Source organism: Pipistrellus kuhlii, unplaced genomic scaffold, assembly GCF_014108245.1.
Source record: "Pipistrellus kuhlii isolate mPipKuh1 unplaced genomic scaffold, mPipKuh1.p scaffold_m20_p_13, whole genome shotgun sequence".
NCBI lineage: Eukaryota > Metazoa > Chordata > Mammalia > Chiroptera > Vespertilionidae > Pipistrellus > Pipistrellus kuhlii.
Window position 1 is genome coordinate 21,362,927 of NW_023425438.1, and position 19,993 is coordinate 21,382,919.

General features: G+C 37.4%; 1 protein-coding gene across 4 annotated transcripts in view; it reads left to right on the forward strand.

The window, feature by feature from the left end:
* Nucleotides 1–19,993, forward strand: part of FOXN2 (forkhead box N2) — a 56,085-nt gene that overhangs the window by 15,512 nt on the left and 20,580 nt on the right. For all 4 annotated transcript variants that reach the window (XM_036435270.1, XM_036435273.2, XM_036435271.2 and 1 more), the window contains exon 2: nucleotides 6,170–6,720. In XM_036435270.1, coding sequence (XP_036291163.1) covers nucleotides 6,184–6,720 — 537 coding nt within the window. In that variant the 5' untranslated portion in view covers nucleotides 6,170–6,183. The remainder of the gene's footprint in view (nucleotides 1–6,169; nucleotides 6,721–19,993) is intronic.

Sequence of the window (19,993 nt, forward strand, 5' to 3'; positions counted from 1 at the left end):
GAATTCTGAAGTGTGTCTGCCCTTAAAGATTTTTGCTAAGTTGGTCATACACCTGTATGATCAGGTACAGTGACCACAGTACCAGTGAAGACTGAGATATTGAACTAAGATTAATCTAGTAACTCAGACATAGCAATGTAAGGCCTTTCGTGTGGAGCAGTATTTCTCAACTTGAGTAATATAAGGATTCTTTCTATGAAAAAAATTATAGGTCCCATTTTGAGGAATCACTGACTTTAGTTCCTTGAGTAGTTTTAATTCTTTATTTTTCTCTTTGAAAACAGTAAAAATGCATTTTTATACTGTTAATTGAAATGAAAATATTATGAAATAAAAAATGAAAATTTACAAAGCTTGTGACCCCCAGGAAAATCCTCGGGACATTCTGATTTGAGAAACACTGATAAACTGGCAAATAGCCCTATATACTTTAGCAGCCTCTATAAGTATTACTTATATCAAGAGAGTAATACTTGTTTATAATTATGGACTGAGTCATAGTTAAGGGATAAAAATATCTTTACTGTATTTAGAGTATGGTTTTCAAAAGTAATGAAAGCACCCTCTTTAAAATTCTGCACTGAGTTTTTGATAATCAACTTCAGCATCCAGGGAAATGTTCTGTACCTAATTCCAGTTGGGAATCATGGTCATAATGAGCAACTCTTACTGATAGGACTAAATCAAATTCCTCCAGTATGCTAAGGCAGAAGAAATTTAAGAATCAATGCTCTAACATACAGTTTAATGCATGTTAGAGATAAATTGCCATTATAAATTAATGTAAATATCTGTTTTCCGCAGAACGGTGAAATAAATATCTGGACCAACCTTTCTGCTGAAAATAACCTAAAATGCATCTGTATTCTGGCACAGAATAAAGAATATTTAGACCGAACACTAATTAGAAACCTAGTGAAGGTAAGCTGAATGCTGAACCTGGCTTTTGCCTTGAAGGTATTTACCAAATTAAGTGAACTTCTATTTTCTGGCTTTGTGGGGCTCAAGGATTAGGAAGCAAAACCCAGACCCAGCCAAGGTAGAACATCAAGCAGGAAATAGTCTTCCCCATTAATTTGTAGTTCCATAGGGCTGTACATTTTAGAGTGATCTAGAAGTTCTTGCCTTAGTGTCACCAAGGATAACAAAATGATCTTTCTAAAATTATTTCTGCTAATAGGAAAAATAATATCTCTGCTGAAAATGTGTTATCACAAACTGCACACTTGCTTTTGCCTTCCACACCCTATATGACAGCAACTTTGCAGAGTGCCCTCTCGTACTCTGGACCCCCTCAGGGGATGTCAGAGAGCCACTTTCAGCCTGGTTCCTGCCGGCCAGGCCAAGGGACCCCACCTGCTGGAGGGACCCCGCTCACAATACAGATGCCCTTCGAGCCACAGTGCCACCCCAGGTGCGACAGGTGGGGAGGGACCGAGGGAGGTTTGCTTCAGGGCTTGTCCAGCCCATCTCACCCACTCCCGCCCCTCTGCCCACCTTCTAATTTTCCTTTCAAAATGCACAAATCTATGAAGTGGGACACTAGTTACTCTATAATAAAAAATGTGAGTTGTTTAAAGTTTCTGTTATAATTTTTGGATGGACGTCTGTGTGTGTGTTGTGTAAGAGAGAGGAAGAAAGAGAAGAGAGGGTCTTTTACTTTACATAGGATTATTTCACTGAAGTGACTCATAAGTGGAATTACTGGGTCAAGGAATATGACATTTTTAATGGTTCTGGGTTCATATTGCTAGGTAGCTGTCCAAAATGGCCTGGGGCCCTTGCCCCAAATTGTTTATATTTGTAAACCAAAAATAGATACTATTACTTTTATTACTACTAGTATTTGTGCCTATTGCATCTTAGGTACTGTATTACATTATCATATTTAATATCACATTTTGTTTGCTTTGCATTTCTGTGATCATCAGTGGTGTTGAAGATTTTTCTACATTTATTTTCTATTTATATACTTATTTGTGGAAAAAATTATTTGCCTATTTATTGTGTAGACTTAGTGTTTTAAGTGGATGGTGTTCAAAAATATTCTGAAATGATAGTTTAGGAACATTCCTCTTCTCTCCTTGAAAATACAGTGACAGTTCAAACCTAAAAGCATATTAGCCTTTCACTGTCAGTACTTGATTTTTTAACTTTGCTTGGCTGTAATTTTTGACATATTTGATGACATAATATTACTTTATAGCTTCAAATAAGATTTTATTCTCAACTTGTAATTCAGAGGAATAACATGTATTTGCAAACATATTGTTTAGTTTCTATCACTATATATTCTCGTATTTGTCAACAGTATCTATTTGTTTTAGGTACTGTTGCTAAAATATAAATTCCTTAAGAGATCGAGTGTACTTTAATGGACAAAAAATTTGAGTATTGAACTCTGCCTGGTTTATAATTTTGTCTCCTTTTTATTAGCTTTAGAACTTAGGCAAATGCCTTATTTCATTTCCATTTTTTTATTTATAAACAGTGAATTTCAATTTTCTTATTGTTACCAGTGAGCATGTTTCCTAGCATTAAGAATTTGTTTCAGCCGAGACCGGTTTGGCTCAATGGATAGAGCCTCGGCTTAGGGACTGAAGGGACCCGGGTTCGATTCTGGTCAAGGGCATGTACCTTGGTTGCGGGCATATCCCCAGTAGGGAGTGTGCAAGAGGCAGCTGATCGATGACTCTCTCTCATCGATGTTTCTATTAGGTCTAGTAATAATTAATGTCGTTTTCTAATACTGTACTTTTTTGAATCGAATTTATTTAAACAATACAACAAAATTTAATCAACAGTATAGTTGCCGTTTTCTACTACTTGTGCCCAACGCTCAGGAAGCATTTTAATCCCTCTGTTGTAAAATTCTTGTGATTTTGATGCAAAAAATTTGGTCAATGCATTTTTGAGGCATTCTTCATTATTAAATTTTTTTCCAAGAAGAAAGTTTTGCAAAGAACGAAACAAATGGTAATCGGAAGGGGCAATATCAGGAGAATATGCAGGTTGAGGGAGAACTTCCCATTCCAACTGGCGCAGTTTTTCAGCAGTGATTCTTGCAGTATGCGGTCGTGCGTTATCGTGGTGAAGAATTAAGCCTTTCCGATTAATCAGCGCGGGTTCTTTTTCTCTTAAAGCTTGGGCTAACCTTTCCAATTGGGCACTATACACTGCACTTGTAATGGTTTGGTTAGATGGTAAAAGTTCATAATGAAGAATTCCTTTAAAATTCCACCAAACACACAACATCACTTTTTTCGCATGCAAGTCAGGTTTTGGCGTGGGCTGCGGAGCCTCATTTTTGTCCAACCATTGAGGCCGCCTTTTCAAATTAACATACAGCACCCATTGTTCATCTCCGATAACAATTTGCTCTAAAAACGGCAAACGGTTTTGACGAGAGAGGAGCGAACTGCAAATTGTGACTCTTTGATTACGGTTGTTGTTGTCGGTCAACTCACGAGGAACCCATTTTCCAAACTTTTGGACTTTGCCAAGTGCACGCAATTGATTGGAAATTGTTTTTTGTGAACAATTTAAAGTTGTCGCAAGCTCTTGTTGGGTAATTTGAGGATTTTGCACCAAAAGAGCTTGAAGGGCTTCTTGATCAAAATTGGACACACGGCCTCGTCCACTCTTGTCATCTAACGAAAAATTTCCCTCGCGAAATTTCTCAAACCAACGCTGGCATTTTCTGGCGCTAACTGCATCTTGACCAAGAGCACTACAGATGTTTTTTGCAGCCTCACTTGCTTTTCTTCCTAATTGGAACTCGTAAAGCATGCAGTGCCGAATATGCTCTTCATCCGCCATCTTCTTAGCCCTAGTTTTGCAACAAAAACCAAACCAAACACAAACTTTTTCAAGCAAAACTTGTTAATTGCACTTCACACGTTCTGTAGATACCACGTGTTTGAAGGTTATGTCAATACAAGTCAACGCCAAGCAAGATTTTAAATGAATGTTTAAAAACGACATTAATTATTACTAGACCCGATAGCTCTCTATCTCCCTTCCTCTCTGTACAAAATCAATAAAATATATTTTTAGAAAAATAATTTGTTTAAAAAATAAATAGCTTATAAAGGTAGATAGCATAACATTTGGTCCCGAATAAACAGGTATATTGATTATTGGTTAATTTTAGTTTTAAATAATTATGGTTTGATTGCTTACTCATGCTCACATTTTGTTAAGATTTATTAGGAATACAAAAATAAAAGACTCTTGCCCCTTATGGAATTCACAGTCAAAAAGAAAGGATGATACATAGAGCTAAATAATAGGGAGGAGTAAGTAGAGATGATGCATTTCAAAGCCCAGAACATAGTGTCTGTAATATTAATCAGTGCTATTTGGTACTCTCTAATTTCTATATTTTATTGAAGATAAATAGAGTAAGATATAGGTGAAAAGGCAAAAGTGGACCATTAGAAATTAGTCATTTCCTTCTTTGGACAGTAAATACTAAGATACATTTTTTTTTAAAGGAAACAAGACTTTCTTCAACTATTAATAATTCTCATCCATCACATTTTTAAAGTTTTCTATGGGTAGAGAGACTTATTGTGTGCACATATGTGCATATGTTTATGTATGTGTGGTTTTTATTACTGATTGAAATAGACATCAAATTAATTATAGTTTGGTCTTTTCCTTTTTACAGTGTCTTGTGTGAAGTTATAGATATAGGTGTATGTGAGAGAGAGGAACTGGTTATGGAGAGAACAATGATAAAATAAAAAATGGGTAGGGTTGGACAACTGGTACTCATAGGTAGTTTATATATACTGTCACCAGGATAATGTAGTGGTTAGATCTTTGATTCTGAAGTCAGTTTGCTGGGTTTAAATTCTGGCATATCCAGTTGCTAGCCAGATAACCTCAAACAGGATGTTTAACCTCTGAATCATTTTCCTTATCTATAAAATTGAGTTAATAATAGTGCCTACTATATTATAGGGTTTTTACTGATGGTTACTTGAGATACAATAAATAGCTGACTCCCAAATTATTAACTACTACTATTGAAAATGGAGTTCTCTAAGACTATATCTACTAGTTACTACCAGAATTCAAATACTGCTCTTCATCTAAAATTGATCAATTTTTATAATTCTTGTAATAACCTGCCGGCTATATTCTAGGTAAAGGAAAGCTTTGGAGTTACTTATCTTATTTCAGTTATATAAGCATAAGTATATTGACTAGACAGCAAACTCATTAGTCAATAGAGCTAAATATCAATAGTACAACGATTGAAACTTCTTTTGAGAGCTGAAAACTGACTTCAGCGCATGTGCCACGAAGTTGCAATCGTTCTGTACATGCACGCCTGCACGTGGTGTTTTGTGGAAGAGCCACACTCAAGGAGCCAAAGAGCCGTATGTGGCTTGCGAGCCACAATTTGCCAACCACTGGACCAGACTAATGAAAAACATAGAAGTTTTTTCACTGAATTCAGGAATGAGATACTTTCCTGAATCATTAAATAAATTAAATAGCACATTAGCTCTATCACTTTCTTCTTTGGTCAGTTACTTCTCCCATAATAAGTGTTTTGAATTAAAGTGTGTTTAAAAAGCAAAAGAGAAGTCATTTGAGAAAATAGAAATACAAACGAATAGTTTAGAAATGTTTTTTCCTCTGAAAATATAGTAACACTTCAAACTTTATTAAGAGAATGTCAGCTTTTCAGTCTCAGTACTTGATGATATTATATAGAATGCAGATGTAAAAACATTGGAATTTACAAAAGGAATAACATAAATATAATTTTACTGATAATGAATAAGAAATGTTATTGTTATAGTATTATATAATGTAAAAATATGAGAAATGGTTTTTCTTTATAATAAATATTTTAGATTTCAGGAAAGGGCTTATTTGGAATATTGTTTAATTACTCAATATGCATTATTTAATTTTGTTTATATCACCCATACAATATGGTATTATAATGCTGCATTATTTATAACCATATCAAATATATGAAATTCTCTTATGTTATAAATTTTAATTATACAACTACTATGCTTAAATATTATGTGAGATAATTGCAAAATTTCTTTGATTTGGGGATATTTAAATATATATTTTATTTTTTCATGAGCCTAAGATTCTTAAGCATTACATTGAATGATAATTATTTCCTTTGTTACAGAACTATAAGAGTAAATGGGTCCAATAATTGGAATGACTCCAGAAAAGAGAGCTGAAACCCCAGGAACTGAAAAGGTGGCAGGATTAAGCCAGATTTACAAAATGGGAAGCTTGCCTGAAGCTGTTGATGCTGCCAGGCCAAAGGCCACTCTAATGGACTGTGAATCGGCAGATGATGAACTCACAAACTTGAACTGGCTTCATGAAAGTACTAATCTTCTAACAAACTTCAGCTTCGGAAGTGAGGGTCTTCCAATTGTTAGTCCTTTGTATGACATAGAGGGAGATGATATGCCATCTTTAGGACCATCTTGCTACCAGAACCCAGAAAAAAAAACAGCAACTTCAAAGCCCCCATACTCTTTTAGTCTTCTCATTTATATGGCTATAGAGCACTCTCCAAATAAATGTCTGCCTGTCAAAGAAATTTATAGCTGGATTCTGGACCGCTTCCCATATTTTGCTACTGCACCAACAGGCTGGAAGAATTCTGTTCGACATAATCTGTCTCTGAATAAATGTTTTCAGAAAGTGGAAAGAAGCCATGGCAAGGTCAGTGTTATGAACATTGCTATATTTGGGGAGGTTGGGGAGAGTTAACTTTGAGATTTTAAATATGGGGAAATCAAAGGAAGATAAAAATAGTCAAGTCAGATTACTTCAGCTTGATCTTAATTATATTCATCATTTGCTTTCAGTCTACCATAGGTACATAAGTTAGGTTTTTAATGTTCCAATTTTCTTTTAGTTTCTATAGTGTTTTTCCATCACTGTATCAGTATATTATTCTTATTTATGTAGTCTTACAACCATTAATTGGAATGTAGACCTTTTATAATTGGAATGTAGACCATTTATAGCAACGTAATTGATATGGTTGAATTTAAATCTATTACTGTGCTGTTTGTTTTCTGTTTACTGTCTGTTTTTATTCCCTTTTCCCCACTTTTCTGCCTTTTGATTGAATATGTTTTATGATTGGCTTATAAACTATTAAATTTTTTAGTGATTTATTACACAAAATTTCAGTGTATGTATATATATATATATATATAGAGAGAGAGAGAGAGAGAGAGAGAGAGAGAGAGAGAGAGGGAGAGAGAGGGAGAGGGAGAGGGAGAGGGAGATGTATGTGTATATAGATATTTAAATACATGTACCTATATATCACATTCTACCTTCAAATAATAGTATATCATTTTATTTATTATCTGGACTTTTACAGAAAAACTTGACTAATGCTGATATCCTATCTGAATCTTTTTTTTTTTTTTCTTGGAGAAGTTTATATAGCATTTCTTGTAGTTCAGCTCCACTAGCAATGAAATATTTTTTTCAACCCTTTTATGGAGGAGGGCTATAGAATTCTAGGTTGACAGTTTTCTTTCTTTAAGTATAGTAGTCCCCTCCTTATCTGCTGAGGTATGTTTCAAGACCTCCAGTGGATGCAGGCAGTTTGGAACTCTGTATATATGAATATACTATTTTTCTCTATACATACATACTTATGATAAAGTTTAATTTTATAAATTAGGCACAGTAATCAATTATAACAATGATAATAAAATAGAACAGTTGCAACAATATATTATAATAAAAGTTATCTGAGTATGGCCTTTCTTTCTCTCTTGAAATATCTTACTCTACTGAAATCACCCTTATTTTGTGAATGAAATGCCTACGGGATTAGATGAAGTGAGATAAATGGTGTAGGCATTGTGACTTAGCGCTAGGATACTGTTGACCTTCTGACCATACATCAGAGAAGGATCACCTGCTTTAGGTGATCCTGGATCTTTGAACCATGACAATCTCTATATTTGATGTCAAGAGCAGATATCAATGGTTGGGGAAATTGAATATTTTTGGACTGCAGTTAACTGCAAGTAACTGAAACTGTGGAAAGTAAAACCACAGATAAGGGGAAACTACTGTACTTTAAAGATGTTCTCTTGTCTTGTGGCTTGCATAGTTTCTAATGAGAAGTCTACTGCCTTCTTATCTTTGTTCCTCTATTATGTTTCTTTTTTAGCTGTCTGTCTTTAGGATTCTCCTTCCCCTCCCCCCACCCCCCTCAAAAAAACAAATCCATTTTATTTATTTTCAGTAAGTTTCCTTGAGGGGTACAGCAATTACACGGTAGCCTTAGCAAGAAGGTTGCTTCGGAATTTAGCACGAACTGTTCCAGAGGTTCCATGAGCACGAGCTACCTTTCCCCAGATTACTTAGTTTGTTTGGTTTTCCACTAGGAGTCACTGTGTTGTTCTTTGCTTTGTACACATAAACACATCTCTTGCCTAGATAGAATTCTGTTTCTTCTTAAGCATAAACACCTTCAATTTTAAAAAGAGCTGTGTGCTCCCTCTGGTTCTGGAGACCCTGTTGATAGCCAGCAAAAATGGCCTTGGACCACAGCCTTCCAGATATTTGTCTTTATAGAAGTCCTGTTTCCAGCTGGCCGTCAGTCCCACATCTCCATCCTGTCCTCCCTGTTGCTAGAACCCATCAAAATCAGTGCCTGGCAGAGCCTTTGTGCCCCAGCAGTGCCTCTCCAAGAGATGTGGTGGCACCCACTCCAGTTATTTACCCTCTAGGATTCTTTTCTTTATCACTACTTTTCAGTAGTTTGCCTATGATATACTTAGTTGTGTTTTTATTTTTCCTGCTTTGGTTTTTCAGAGGTTCTTGGGTCTGTGGTTTGTTTTCTTTCATTACGTTTAGAAAAATTTTGCTCAATGTCTCTTAAAATATTTCTTTTGGCTCATTTTCTACTTCTGAGGCTCTAAGTAAATATATGTTAGACCATTTGCTATTGTCTCACCTCTTAGTTGCTGTGCCCCTTTTTCTGTTTTTTCCTTTTTATTTCAGTTTGGATAATTTTTATTGCACTTTATACAGGTTCACTTTTTCCTCTGTTGTGTTCATTCTGCTGATAAGCCTGACAAATAATTTGTCATATTTTTTATTTCTAGCATTTATATTTACCTTTAAAAATATTCTCCATCTCTCTGCTAAAATTTTCTACTAGATCTATAAATATATTAGTCATAGTTGTGGTATCTGTCCTATAATTTCAATATCTGGTCCATCTCTGTTGACTGTTTTGTCTCCTGTTTTTTGTGTGTGTTTCATAATTTTGGATTAAATTTCAGTGTAAGAGATAGGTAGAGACTGAGGTAAATAATATTTCTGCCCAGAAGTAAGATTATGCCTCTACTTTTGTTAGGTTGTTAGTGTGAACAGGTATTGGTCAATCTAGTTAATGATTGAACTGGGATTGGGTTTTGTGGTTGTAGCATACCAAAGGCTTCAGATTCCTATAGGGATGGACTGCCAATACTATGTGTGAGAACTGGAGTATCAGATGATTTTTCTCAGTGTTTCTTCATCTTTCAGCTTGTGCCACATTTGGGGGCCAGAGGGGAGTTTGGACATTTCTTTTCATGCTCTTGCCCCTCCCATAGCTATAGATTGTTATTATTACTTGGTGCATGGCTTTTTTTAAAAAAAAAAATGACAGTTAACTATGCCTTTTTTTTTTAAATATATTTTATTGATTTTTCACAGAGAGGAAGAGAGAGAGAGAGAGTTAGAAACATCGATGAGAGAGTCATCGATCAGCTGCCTCTTGCACACCCCCTACTGGGGATGTGCCCGCAACCAAGGTACATGCCCTTGCCTGGAATCGAACCCGGGACCTTTCAGTCCGCAGGCCGACGCTCTATCCACTGAGCCAAACCGGTCCCGGCTTAACTGTGCCTTTTTAAAAAATATATATATTTTTTATTGATTTCAGAGAGGAAAGGAGAGAGAAAAACATCAATGATAAGAATCATTTGTTAGCTGCCTCCTGTACGCCCCTTAGTGTGGATCCAGCCTGTAATCTGGAGATGTGCCCTTGACTGGAATCGAACCCCAGATCTTTCTATTCACTGAGTCAAAACAGCTAGGGCAGTGCAAGGCTTTTTAAGGTGGGTTTTTTAGTTCTTCTGTTCCCATTTTAGTCTTAGCAGGCCTACGAATGCTTCTGACTCATGAGTGGATTTTTTCATGCCTCCTCCAGGAGCAGACAGTTTCTCCCATTTTTTCAGAGTGGAGTCTAGAGCTGCATTCATCACTAGCCAACTATCTACATGTGGCTAGTGGTTGATATATTGGATAGCATAGATATAGAATATTTCTGTTATTGTAGAAAGTTGTACTGAACAGCATTGCTCTGGAGCTCACGTAAGCTTCCTGCTTATTCTCATTATGGTAGGTAAACTGGCTAATAGCAGTGGAATGTCTTATGTACAAGTGAGTGAGTGACCATTTCTTTTCTCAGTGTAGCATATTTGTGCTTTGTGTCATTGGGGGATCTGGGCATGAGCAGATTTTCTGTTCTTCTAATGACACATGGCACATTGCCTGCATTGGTTACTTATTGCCATGTAACAAATTTCTGTCTCATTTCTGTACTATATACATGGAATATTTACAAAGGCCAACTATGTATTAGGCCATTAAAAAAGCCTCAATAATTTTAAAGGATCAATCTCTGTCATAGTTAGCCTCTGAGATAGCCCCCAAATGAGCCCCGCTTTCTAGAGTCTACTCCAATACCGAATAGGGTTGACTTGTGTAACCAAAAGGATATTATGGAAATGAGGGATTTTGTCTTTTCAGGGACTAGATCAGAAAAAACATGGCTTCCATTTGGGCTCTTGCATAACTTGTTCTATGGGGGAAGCCAGCTGCCATATCCTAAAGACACTAAGTGGCCCTAGGGAGAGGCTCATGTGGCAAGGAAATGAGACCCTATGTCATTAGCCATGTGAGTGAGCCATCTTAGAAGACGATTCCCCCAGCCCCAGTCTAACTTTCCTTTCAGGTGACATAGAGTGTTGGAAATTGTGGGTAAGTCTTTTCCCATGTGCTTCGTTAGAGTTTAGTTTTTAATTATATCACTTAATTCTTTTCTAGTTTGTGTTTACACTTATGGTGGGACATAAAAGTTGAACTGTCTACTAGATATTTACAATAGAAATAAGCTACAGGAATAGTGGTGATGTTGTAGAATTAAAACTCTAAATGTGTAAGTCACCATTGATTTTCAGTAGAAGAATCTAAGAAAAGAAGGGTGAAATGGAAACCAAGGCAGTTAAGTGTGTATGAGCAATAGTGTCAAATGTTGCAGAAAACTTGGAAATGATTTGCTAAGAAGAATTCATTGAGGCAAAAGATTAGAGTCAAAATATATAAGCAGTGGTGTGCTAGTGGTAAATGTTTATAGTTGGTTGGGGGTGGGGATGTAGCTTTTGCAGATATTCATGATACAAATGTTTCTGTCATGGCCAGTTTCAAGCTAGCAACATCAAATGTGAAGTTGATGAGATGTTTACAGTCATCAGCACACCTGTATATATAAGGGACTCTTAATTCAATCCTTATATAATAAAAGCCTAGTATACAAATTGTCCCCTTGGGCAGTCTTTGGATCTGGAGTTCAACCACTCACTATGATGTGCACTGACCACCAGAGAGCATCACAGAACATTGCAGGCGTCTGAGACCCACTGACCTCTTGCTGGATACCTGGAGCGGGGGGGCGGGTGCAGTGAGAATGCAGGGTGTCTTCCAAGCTTGCTCTTAATCTCCCTACTCCCCTCTTCTGGGACACCAGGGCTCACATGCCCTGATGACTGGTCATTAACTAGAAATGATAATCCAAAAAAGAAGGCAAGATGGCCCTGGCCAGATGGCTCAGATGGGTGGAGTGTTGTCTGTACACCAAAAAAGGTTGTGAATTCGTTTCCGGGTCAGGGCACATACTTAAGTTTAGGATTCAATCCCTGGTTAGGGCGCATGCGGGAGACAGCCAATTGATGTTTCTATTATATCATTGTTTCTCTCTCCCTTCCACTCTCCCTAAAAATCAATAAAAATATATCCTCAGATGAGGATTAATTTAAAAATAAAAAGGCAAGATAGCAATGTCCAGCTCAGGCTACAAAGTGGTAATGATACCCAACCAATTGGTATAGCTGGTTGGATAGATTCCCCTATCATTCATAGCATAGTTACTACCCTCAAAAAGCAGGTCTAAAAATCTTGGCATGGTGTTTTTCTGCCTTGGGATTTTAAAATTAGAAAAGTTAGACATGGTTTTTTTGTGGTGGTTCTGTTTTTGTTTTTATGTTTTAAATATTAGCATACAAGCATTTTATCTACTTTTTACATTTTTATAAAGCCAAACTAAAATATTATAATTGGGATTTTAGCTGAGAAATATGAAATTTGACATTTTACCTGGTTTAGTACAATTTACATTTGCATGACGATGACGTATTTCAATAACTGAATCCCAGGGAGGTGGAAATTATGCTACTATAAAAGTTCATGCTATAAGCAAGAGATATGAATATCATTTTTAATTTGTTAATTCTTTTTAAATCAATGGTTCTGAAAACCATTCAAAAGGTAGTCAAGAGGAAGAACTCTACTAAAATGTATGGGGCAAGTACTTAAAAACATCTCAAGAATAATGAACACTGCCTCTTCTCCCTGTCTATTATTTACAACTTCCATTAAGATAAATCTTTTTAAAATTTGGGTCATTTCTTCAGAACCTTCATCCTTCTCTACCAAATAAGTCCAAAAACCTTAGCGGTTCCAAATGCATAATAGTGTTTGAAATAATACACATTTCCTGTTTCCATTGCACAAAAGATTTATCTTGTTCTATGTAAATTTAGTTAAAAACAATTCTTAACTTCTGAAGCTCTTTATTTGTGTTCTATCATCTAAGCACAATAATGAAGAAACATAGTTTTTAAGAAGTGAGTTAGTTAAAAATAAGTTCCTTTTTCCTGTAGACTTTAAAACAGATTAGCAAATGCATAGTTTTATCACTTGTTACTGATAGTTCATGAACAGATCCAGTCAAAGGAAGTGCTGCCATGGTAACATAAACCAGACTGTTATTTGGAGACCTGATTCAAGATACTTAACTGCCCTGAACTTCAAGTTTTCAGTACTAGTTCTTCTAATTTGCTATTTCAAGGAAATAACAATTCTACCATTATCAAAACAATTTGCATTTTTCTCACAATTTGAAAAGTAGACTTAAACTTAAATGGTTTCTAGGAGTGTAATCTTAGAAATATCAAGATAGAACATAGATAGAATTATTAAAATAATTGTCTTAGTAAATATATGAAAAATAATTTACATATATCTTTTCTCTATGAAACTGGAATGGTTTGGGGGCAAAGCATTTTATGGGTGCTAAATTTTATAATTTTGTTTCCTCATCAAAATATTTGGGCCAAGTGACTGAATATATATTTAATTAAGAAGTTCCATCATTTAATCTACCTTGTTTCCCCGAAAATAAAACATCCTCTGAAAATAAGACCTACTTACAGGTTTCCTTCTGAGTGAAATATAAGGCATCCCCCTGAAAATAAGGCCCCCCAGGCTCTGTCTCAGAATAAAAATTGATTTACTGTAAACTGGTCGCTCAGGCTTCCCCGACTGGCGTCTAGCAACCAGTGATGTTACGTGGAGTCCTGACGTCACTGCTGTGTGGAGGCAGAGCGGAGGAGTGAGCAGTGAGCGCGGGGCAGGAGAGAGGAGGAGACTTTCCCAGATGCGTGTAGAAGAACAGGAGGATTAGAGCAGATAGGACGAGGCAAAGGTGGTGAGTGCTGGTCTGTCTCTGGTGACACTACCTGATGCTCACGGCCACCCTCATGATGACTGAAGTTCTCAGTGGCAAACCCTGCTTCAGCCCAGATCCAGGTCCCAGCAAGCCCAGTGACAGTCCCCAGGCAGGCCCCAGGGGTAAATGTTTGATAAAGGGGTAGGGGGGATATCTGGTGAAGGTGTTCAGTGGCACAGAGGTGGGGGGAGGGGGATCACTTAAAATGACACAGGAGGATCAGAGAGGGCAACCAAAATGACACAGGAGGATCAAAAGGGGTTACTAAAATGGTAATCCCCCCTCTGATTCTCCTGTGCCATTTTGATTCCCCCCTCTGAACCCCCCTGTGTCATTTTAAGTGATCCCCCTCCCCCCACCTTGATACCCCAATTCCTTTTTTTTACCCCTAGAAATGAGCGCAAAAAGAAAAAGCTACTCTGTGGAGTACAAGAAAGGAATTGTGGAAGACTCTTGGGGCCAAAATCTTACTGCTTTCTGCAAAGAGAAGATGTTGAGTATCCGATTGGTCCAAAAATGGCGAGCAGAGTACGGTAACCTCATTGAACAAGTGGACAAGGGAAATGCTAAGAAGCGCAAGTGTGGATCAGGTCAGCAGCCATTATTTTCCAAGCTGGAAGACCTGATCTGTGAATGGGTTGTTGACAGGAGAGCAAAGGCTTTGGTTGTGAATAGGGCTCAGATTCAAGAATTTGCCCTTGCAATGGCACCACAGTTTGACATAGTCCCCGAAGACTTCAAAGCATCACAACACTGGCTGGATAATTTCCTTCAGCAAAATGAACTGTTTTTAAGAAGATCTACAACATTGTTTAGGTTGGAAGATACTCAAGTTATTAAGCGAGCACTTGCATTCAAGTCCTTTATTGATGATGCTGACTTCTCTAAATACAATCTTTCCAACATGATTGCTATGGATGAAATTGCAGTGTTTATGGGCCAATCATCTCAAACAACAATTGAACAGCGGGGTGCCTCCTTAGTGTACATCCCCTCCACTGCTTACCAAAGTGCACGTGTTTCCTGTATTTTGGCAATTCGTCTGGATGGCACTAAAATTCCACCTTTAATCATTTCTAAGGGCAAGAAGGAAAAGATTGAACGTGTTTTGGGTGTTTTTATTCTTGAAACTGAAAAAGCCTGGGCCACACAAGCAGTCATAAGGAAGTGGGTTGATTTAATGCTGCCGCTTGTTATGCGAGGGAGCCAAAGAGGTCTGCTAGTCTGGGATGCAGCCAGCACTCACTGTGCTAAAGACATGAAGACATTTCTTCACGAAAGAAAAATAGACCAGATAATGATTCCCACAGGAATGACGGCCTATCTCTACACTCGATATTGCAATAAACAAACTATTCAAAGATAATTTGCGCATGGAAATTAATGACTGAAGTTGATTTTGATTCCCCCCTTAGATCCCCCCTTTGTCATTTGAAGTGATCCCCCTCTCCCCACCTTGAAACCCCAATTCCTTTTTTTTACCCCTAGAAATGAGCGCAAAAAGAAAAAGCATTGAAAATAGAATGGAGAGAAATCAGTGTGGAAATTTTGTGGAACCTAAACTGCAAGAAGTTGTGACTTGGGTGAAGAATTCATGGGAGAAAATCACTGACAGTTGCATTGCAAATGCACTGCGAGCAGGCTACCTTGACAAGAAGTACTCATTTAAAGACGGTGCTATTGCTAAACATGAGAGATTTGGTCCACTGATTCTGAAAGAAATGGAGTCCCAGGAAATTCAGGAATTGAATTGTTATGATGATGTTCCAGAAGATGATGACATGATTGTCATTGAATAAATGAGTAAATTCTTGATACTGTAGTATTCACAGTTTGTCTGGTTTGTGTTGACTGCTACCGTACTACCGTACCGTATACAGGTAATAAATTTCCTTTATTTTCATTTAACAATAGATGTGTACCGTATTCTCCATGGAAAAATAAGACATCCCCTGAAAATAAGACCTAGCGCATCTTTGGGAGCAAAAATTAATATAAGACACTGTCTTATTTTCGAGGAAACAGGGTAAAAGCATATTTATAAAACTTAACTTTCTTTGGGGAGAAAAACCCAAATTTTCAACTATTTGTTTAGCATAGTTCATGTGGTATCTTGCCACTGAAAGCAAAAACAGTTTTACCTTACAAATGGTACATTTCTTTCTATAGTACAGTGAGATAGGACACCCATGGTTTTTCTTTTCCTATATATTTAAGTTGCTAGGATGCTAGACACTGCCTTATATCAGTTATCATACATTTTTTTCAGACAAGGGCTTTTTTCCCTTCTATATTTAGTTTAGCCCTTGTTCTTTACTACCTGACTTTTATTTCCAAATTAACTGACTTTTTAAAAATTGATTTCAGGGAGGAAAAGAGTAGGAGATAGAGATGGAAACATCAGTGATGAGAATCATTGACTGGCTGCCTCTTGCATGCCCCCCTATTGGGGATCAAGCCCGAAACCCCGGCATATGCCCTGAACAGGAATTGAACCATGACCTTCTGGTTCAACTGCTGAGCCATACCAGCCAGGCTAAAATTGACTTTTGTTCTTACTGTTTTTTAAAACTCATCTCTTAGAAGTAGAAGAATAAGAATATACTGTTATTAAACAATATAATCTCTCATTGTACATATGCCAATTTCAGAATATCCTAGTATTAACTCATTTTTTATTCTGTGACTTACATATGAATTACCATCACAACTTAGTGATGGCCTGGTTTTCTTTTTTATAGATAAATTATGCATGAGAGGACTGATTCTTAGAGATATAATTTGTTTATTATCACAGCCAATCAAGAAGCACTGTTTAGCACCTCAGTGTTTTTTTGTTTTGTTTTTTAGGACCTCAGTTTTTGGTTTTTTTTTGTTTTGTTTTAATCCTCACTAGAAGATATTTTTCCATTGATTTTTAGGTAGTGGGAGAGGGAAAGACGGAGCAGTATTGGGAGAGAAACACATTGATTGGTTGCCTCCTGCACAAGCCCTGGGGTGGGGAGGAGCCCGCAGTGAGGTACCGTATTTTTCGGACCATAAGACGCACCAGTTTTTAGAGAAGGGAAATGAAGAAAAAAAGATTCTGAAACAAATAGCGTCCTAAAATATTTTATGTGCATTAAAACCCAACATCACAGTCATAAACACATGTAATCAACCCTGTAAAGTAAACAGCAGCATTTAGAACCATTTTAGAGCCGGGCAAGCACACAGAGACCACACAGAGCCGGGCAAGTAAAAAAACTTTTTTTTTTTAAAGTATATGTGTAGGCTATATTTGGACCATAAGACGCAGGGACTTTTTCCCCCCACTTCTGGGGGGGGAAAAGTGCGTCTTATGGTCTGAAAAATACGGTATGTATCTTTGACTGGAATTGATCTTGGGTCCCTTCGGTCCGCAGGCCAACACTTTACCCTCTGAGCCCAACCGGCTAGGGCAAGACCTCAGTTTTTAAACCTGTAGAAGTATTCTTTCGTGCCATTCTGCCATAATAATTATGACATGATATTTAAAAATAAAAGAGCCTCAGTAATAGATTAATATTACCTTGAAAAAAGATTCAGGGAAATGGAAGCACTCTAGAATTCATCACATCAAATCTTCAACAATTATAATAGCTTATATAAGATTTTATATAAATAACAAGGAGCAGGGGAACAGAAATATTGTTGTCTAATTGTTCATGTAAATCAATTAAAGAAAGGGTTAATCGAAATTAATAGTTGGACTTTCACTAACTCATCTCCTGAGTTAGTTCTGAGAAAGTTTTGAACATCATATGGTAGGAGAGAAGACAGGCTATACTTATAAATGATTTTTTACATTTGTGGAGAAAAATACCTTATTTTTTGGACCATAAGACGCACCGGACCATAAGACACACCAGTTTTTAGAGAAGGGAAATGAAGAAAAAAAGATTCTGAAACAAATAGTGTCCTAAAATATTTTATGTGCATTAAAACCCAACATCACAATCATAAACACATGTAGTCAACCCTGTAAAGTAAACAGCAGCATTTAGAACCATTTTAGAGCCGGGCAAGCACACAGAGACCACACAGCCGGGCAAGTAAAAAAACTTTTTTTTTTAAAAGTATATGTGTAGGCTATATTTGGACCATAAGACGCAGGGACTTTTTCCCCCCACTTCTGGGGGGGGGAAAAGTGCGTCTTATGGTCCGAAAAATACGGTACCTAGTAGCCAACATTTGTTGAGTGGTTGAATGTCTGGCAGTATTCTAAGCACTTTACATGAATTACAGACATTGCTTTGCTCCACCCATTTATCTATACATTATTTGACTCCTGCATGTTCCCCTACCTGGGATTGAACTCACAATCTTGGTATACATCAGGATGATGTTTCAACAGAGCTATCTTCCCAGGGCCTGTCAGTTATTTCATTTGACTAGGTCAACTAGTGTGTATGGGATACTGATGTTTTTTTTTTTTAAACTCTTGAGTTTGTTTATCAGTTAGAGGCCTGGTGCACGAATTTGTGCATGGGTAGGGTCTCTCTGAGTGGCTTGCAGGTAATAGGCTGAAACCAGCAGGCCGAAGCTCCTACCTGCTGCTCCCACTCATCCTAGCCCTACTGTGCCTGCCACTGGCTCATGCCCAATCAGTCACGCTGCCACTGCAGTACTCGACAGCCATCAACCCTGCGTCTGGTGCCTTCCCAAGGGAAGTGATCTGCAGGATCGGGCTAAATCCGGCTCTCCAACATCCCCGAGGGGTCCCGGATTGTGAGAAGTTGCAGGCCAGGCCAAGAGACCCCACTAGTGCACAATCAGGGCTGGGGAGGGACGCAGGAGGTTGGCCATCTGGGGAGGGACCATAGGAGGGCTCCAGGGTATTTCTGGTCTGTCTTGCTCAGTCCTGATAAGCTGGACCCCAGCAGCAAGCTAACATCTGCCCCCGGTGGGCAGTGCACAACATAGCGAGCAGTTGAGCAACCTTAGCATATCATTAGCATATTATACTTCAGTTGTTCAGTTGTTCTGCGTTTGGTCTATTTGCATATCACTCTTTTATTGTGTAGGATTCTATTCTTTTTCCTAATTTTTAGTTTACATATTTATCAATTTTCTTTTTATATTATTTTATAAAATATTATGTAATTTCCTTTTTTATTTTTCCCTTGTGACAAAAGCATGCTTCAGATATTGCAGTTCTTGTTTAAGAATGAAAGTGTTGCCTTAACCAGTTTGGCTCAGTGGATAGAGCATCGGCCTACGGACTGAAGGGTCCCAGGTTCGATTCCTGTCAGGAGCATGTATCTTGGTTTTGGGCACATCCCCAGTAGGGGGTATGCAGGAGGCAGCTGATTGATGTTACTCTCTCATCAATGTTTCTAACTATCTCTCTCCCTTGCTCTCTGTAAAAAAAGAAAAAGAAAAAAAAAACACAATAAAATACATTTAAAAAAAAGAAAAAGGAAAGTGTTTGAGGATATACAATTGCCTTTAAGTTCAGGTAGGGCCACATCTGCTTAATTTTTTTTTTTTTTTAATATATTTGATTGATTTTTCAGAGAGGAAGAGAGAGGGATAGAGAGTTAGAAACATCGATGAGAGAGAATCATCAATCAACCGCCTCTTGCACACCCCCCACTGGGGATGTGCCCACAACCAACATGTCCTTGACCGGAATCGAATCCAGGACCTTTCAGTCCACAGGCTGACGCTCTATGCTGAGCCAAACCGGTCCCGGCTGCTTAGTTTTGATAAACAGTGTTTCTTATACCCTTTAGATACTAGATAAGCTGTAATTTTAGTTTGGATAGCTTTTTAATCCAAGTATGATTATAAATTTCCAAGTGGTCAGAGAATTTTATTGTTGTGAGATTGTTTTTATTTTATTTTTGTATTGGAGTCCAAAATTGTGATTTTCAAAAGGGAATTAATTTTTCTTCATGGTATAGTCAATGTTTATAATTTTTTCGTCGTTCATATTTGGAAAGTATATTCTATAAGAGTTCACTAGTTACATCAGTTTTTCTCATCAGCATTCCATAGAACACTAACTTCTTAAATGCTACCTGAGATAAAGAGGTTCTGTGTCAAATAATTTTGGGAAACCACATAAAGCAGGTTTAATTATAGCAGGACTGTTTTGAT